We start from the raw sequence: 4,837 nt of genomic DNA, 5'->3' as shown, positions 1-4,837 counted from the left end.
CACACTTGCAGCGCACACACATAATGCCAGGTTCACATTACTCCGTTTGCAATGCGTATGTGGTGCGTATTTTTTCCACGCTCATGTTAACGGATTAATAAAGCATGCACACTGCACGCGGTTGCTGTCCGGCAGTGCGTTCCATTAGCGGCGCGTCTGCAGCATTGCAGAGATCGTTTCCGTACAGAGTCTATTTTTGCTGCGCTGCAAGCGCTGAATTAAAGTAACAGTGCATTATTTTTGCTTGAGCAACTTAATATATAAATCTAGAAGTAAATGCAAAAGTAAAAAGCATTGAATAATGTGTTGCTTATGTTTATTGAGTTTAAACATGTCTGTGAAAGATTGTATTACTGTACTGTGTTAAAAAAAAAAAAGAATCACAATGTTGAAAAAGCATTTTCAGTGACAATGTTTGGATTTGAAATCAAAATAATGGATAAATGTTGTGTTTGTGGTAATCATCCACGGATCTGTAGCGGACTCCTGTGTGAAAGCTGCTTCCCCTCTCACAAGAGTCACCTAAGAGGGGAATTCCCCCCATTTTCAAAAATGAAAGTCAGGCCCTGAATAAATGTCTAAAAATCCTGATTGGAGTATCAATATAAATGATAAAAAGAAGGCTTTAAAAAGATCGGTATCGGCAGATACTGCTTTCTGTGATCGGTGATCGGCCTCAAAAACCCTGATCGGAGCACCCCTAATTGTGACCCAATTATAATATTTATGCTTCGTCAAAGAGCTGTTTGTTGTAAGGATATTAGTATTTGCCATGTAATTGATCTGATTGCAGTAATCTAACGTCATTGATTTTTCTATTGGGATTTGGCTCCCAAAGCACCACATGGCAACACTGAAGATGTAATTTGCTACTCTATTTCACCATATACTGGGTTTGGCTTTAAAGTTGTGATGTTACAGAAGTAGCAACAGATCTTTTCTTTCATATTGTCACATACAGCCGAGATAAATGGATTATTGAAAAAATAAAAAAAATGTAGTGCAGGGACTTATCCTATCCATTGGTTGTTGATTGATGGAGGAAGATATGAATGTGAGTTTGCGTCTGTTGTAAGAGGACGGGTTTAAGTGGGCTAAATGATTGGAGACGTCCAGTCACCAGAGAGAAATCTGTAATTTCACCTGAAAATCAAATTGACATTTTGATTAAAAAGAACATGGTTAAAAAAATTAAACGTGCGTGGTTGAATTGTGCACTGTAAGACAATAAAAAAAAAACACACAATAATAATAATAATAAAAAAACAATACAAATTTCCATTTCTTGCCGACTTTAAAGAGTCGTCTCTCATCACGACAGTTTTGGATTATGTAAATGAAATGATTAACATATGAACTGGGAACTGAGTCATTAAAAGGAAGCTATTTAGCAGACATGTCATTTTAATTTGTCTACACTATCACAAAAGAAAAATGACCTTCCTTAATTGCATGCTATTTTAATTTGCTTCGTCTCTGCTCATGTTTCCAATCAGTTAAGATTTGTTCTGCATTGTCAGGAAAAGCAGTGAAGGAGGCAGAGGCCAACATGAGACGGCAGCGCCGGCTCTTTCGCTCTCAGGTTATGAAATACATTGTACCAGGGGCACGGGTGGTACGTGGTATCGACTGGAAGTGGAGGGACCAGGATGGCAATCCTGCAGGAGAGGGGACTGTGACTGGAGAGGCTCATAATGGTGAGGACCGGTGTCACTTTTGTGCTCTTGGTGTGTGCATCCAACCATTGATAGCTTGTATAGGACAGCACAATGTGTAATACTTATGCCGTAGCAGATTTATGTACAACGGTGTTCAAGGCATCACTGCATCGGACCACTACATGAAAAGTTCTTTACTGGCCAATCGACAATGGAGTTCAGTGGTACTTCAATGTTTAAGGAAAACAAATTGTGAACATCAAGTGCATTTGCATGTTTTGAGGAGCTTTCTGCTGCAAATCCATCACAAGTGAGGGGGGAGATGGAGTTACCCATTACTGACATTCACACAGTAAAACAGAGCAAAAGTTAAATCACATTGGACTTGTTTTCCCAGCATGCCTCAGAGGGACTGCTTTCAGATCAGCCCTTCTTATCAAAAAATGCTTTTTGTAGTTAAAGAAAACAACCTATGGCCGGGTTGATCTGAAACCGATCTTTCTTCCTTTGTTTACTTATTGATGTGATGCTTTCCTCTTGCTTCTATTCTGCATGAATAAATAATAAAAAAAAAATCTGTTTCACACTCTGAAGTTCAATGGTAAGTGTTAGATTACTACTTGCTCTCTGCAACTGTCACTCCATACATTTTTGTTTTTATTAGTTTGCTATTTTGAAGTGCAACCTTTATCCCTCCCCCCCAGCTTAACAGGTAACAATTTTGATGTCCTACTCGTATTATCTTAAGCATCCACTCAGTTGCTATTGATTCTTTGGGCAGCCATGTTTCACTGTGTAAAACAGCATTTTTAATCTGTCTCCATCAGTCAAGTCAAGTCAAGTGCATGTTGATTTCACAATTTGCAAGCTCTGAATGAACTCCATTGCAAGTGTATTTGACACTGACCAAAATGATTCTTCTGTTTTTTTTCTTAAGTGGCTTTGTAGCTTGGCATTTGCAAAATTCTACTGCTTTTTTTTTTTTAATTTGTCATTTTCTGTGCTTCATGTTTCTACCTCACTGCTTCACCTGGACCAGAGTGATTTGGGCTTCTTCTTAGATGATTGCAAGTATACTGAATATGAATTGGAGAGATTTTGTTGAGATCTAAAAATCAAATTGACCTCATCCAATGATCTTGGTTTATTCTGTTATTTCTGGTCCAGTGTCGAGCGCAAGCTGTTGTCTTTGACTTGCTGCTGTCTTTCTCTGCTCTCTTGCTGGGTCTCACCCGTTCATATCCCCCCTCCCTCCCCCACTTTTCAGGCTGGATTGATGTCACCTGGGATGCCAGTGGCTCAAACTCATATCGTATGGGTGCGGAAGGGAAGTTTGACCTCAAGCTTGCGCCAGGGTACGACCCTGAGTCAGCGCCGTCACCCAAACCTGTTTCATCCACTGTTGCAGGCACGCCGCAGTCCTGGAGCAGCCTGGTGAAAAATAACTGTCCAGACAAGGGTGGCTCATCCTCCACAGCGGGGGCCAGTTCCTCTAGCCGCAAGGGTAGTAGCAGTTCGGTGTGTAGCGTGGCCAGCAGCAGCGATATAAGCCTCAGCTCCACCCGAGTGGAGCGCAGAGTCGAAAGCCTGTTGGAGCAGGGAGTAAGCATCGGTGGAGGGCCTCCGGGGGCCGAGGGCCAAGAACCGATAGTTGTGCTTTCCACAGCCGAAGCCTCCAGCACCAGCACACTAACTGCAGACACAGGAAGTGAAAGTGGCGAACATAAAACACCAGCACCCGATGGCACTTCAAGACAGTCGGCGGAGTCAATGGCCATCTCTATGGGAATCGTGAGTGTGAGCTCGCCAGACGTCAGCTCTGTTTCAGAGTCATCTAGTAAGGACGCTGCATCCCAGAGGCCCTTGTGCTCTGCTACCAGTGCACGGCTGTCCGTCAGCTCACTTTTGGCAGCTGGAGCGCCCATGAGCTCCAGTGCCAGCGTTCCCAACTTGTCCACTCGCGAGGCCAGCCTGATGGAGTCATTTGTTCGCAGAGTGCCCAACATGTCTCGTACCAATGCCACCAACAACATGAACCTGAGCCGAAGCAGCAGCGATAACAACACTAACACACTGGGACGCAATGTAATGAGTACTGCCAGTGAGTATCTTCAGCTCCCCATTTTTCTAACAGCCAATACCTGGTTTAGGTCAGTGGTTCTCAACCTTTTTGACTCCATAGACCTGTATTGTCCACAACAATATTCTGAGTTTTGCTTTTCAGAACTATTTTAATCGATGGGCATTTCTAGTTACTGCAAATTTAAAAGTAATCAAAATAGTCAAAATTAAAAGAATTCAGAGTTTTAGAAGCTGAATGATCTTCAGTGTTGAATTTCTTTTTAACCAATTAATTTACTCTCCCAGTAATTAGTCATTTACGGAATTTTTTTTTTTTTTTGCAATTTGTTACTGAGGCTCTACCAAAATAAAATATTTTCGAATTAGGCATAACTAGTAAAAAGTATAAGATTTTATTAATTTACAAATCACACTTTTAAAATTATGCTACATTATATATTAATGTTTTTCTAGATAGTGGGAACCCTGACTCTTCTTCAAAGGAAACAAAGAGTTGTTGAGGGGCTTATTAAAATAATTAAAAAAAAAAAAGTATTAAATTTATTTTAATGCTTGTTTTGTCTTAATTAAAATTATCTTGAGGGCCTTGGCTCCCTGGTTGAGGAACACCGGTTTAGATATCTTTTAACCTTTGGCCTGTTTTGAATCACTGACTTAAGTGGAGGATTATTATATTTGATAATGCTGAAGATTTTCTCAGAAAAATTATAGTTGGGTTAGAAGTGCAGTCTGAAACATAAGTATAGAAGAGAAATGGTAGTATTTCTTGTCAGTTCCAACCATTTCTTTGCTATGCCTTAGACTAGATTTGCATTAAAATTAGGGATGCACCGATACCACTTTTTCCAGTACTCGCCCGATACGATACTTTTATTTTTGGTACTTGCCAATACCGAGTAACGATACCAATATTTTTATTGCATTTGTACATTTTTTAAATATTGGGTACAGAAACCAAAAGAGTATGTATAATGTTAGTTGGTTAACTTCATTTATCAAATAGATACAGTCAAACCAAAATTTATTCAGACACCTTCAACATTTCTCACATTATCACAGTTTATTCGCTATAGTTTAGAAAATGGTAATAAAATATG

At 40.1% G+C, this 4,837-nt stretch overlaps 1 protein-coding gene across 1 annotated transcript in view; it reads left to right on the top strand.

Annotated features, from left to right (window-relative positions):
* Positions 1-4,837, top strand: part of LOC107694830 (E3 ubiquitin-protein ligase HECTD1-like) — a 37,932-nt gene that overhangs the window by 16,634 nt on the left and 16,461 nt on the right. Inside the window, exons 24-25 of the mRNA XM_016494530.1 lie at positions 1,521-1,697; positions 2,926-3,759. Of these exons, the coding sequence (XP_016350016.1) occupies positions 1,521-1,697; positions 2,926-3,759 (1,011 nt within the window). The remainder of the gene's footprint in view (positions 1-1,520; positions 1,698-2,925; positions 3,760-4,837) is intronic.

Source organism: Sinocyclocheilus anshuiensis, unplaced genomic scaffold (genome assembly GCF_001515605.1).
Source record: "Sinocyclocheilus anshuiensis isolate Anshui unplaced genomic scaffold, SAMN03320099.WGS_v1.1 scaffold942, whole genome shotgun sequence".
Taxonomy (NCBI): domain Eukaryota; kingdom Metazoa; phylum Chordata; class Actinopteri; order Cypriniformes; family Cyprinidae; genus Sinocyclocheilus; species Sinocyclocheilus anshuiensis.
The sequence above is the reverse complement of the archived record's forward strand: the minus strand, read 5'-3'. Positions and strand labels throughout refer to the sequence as shown.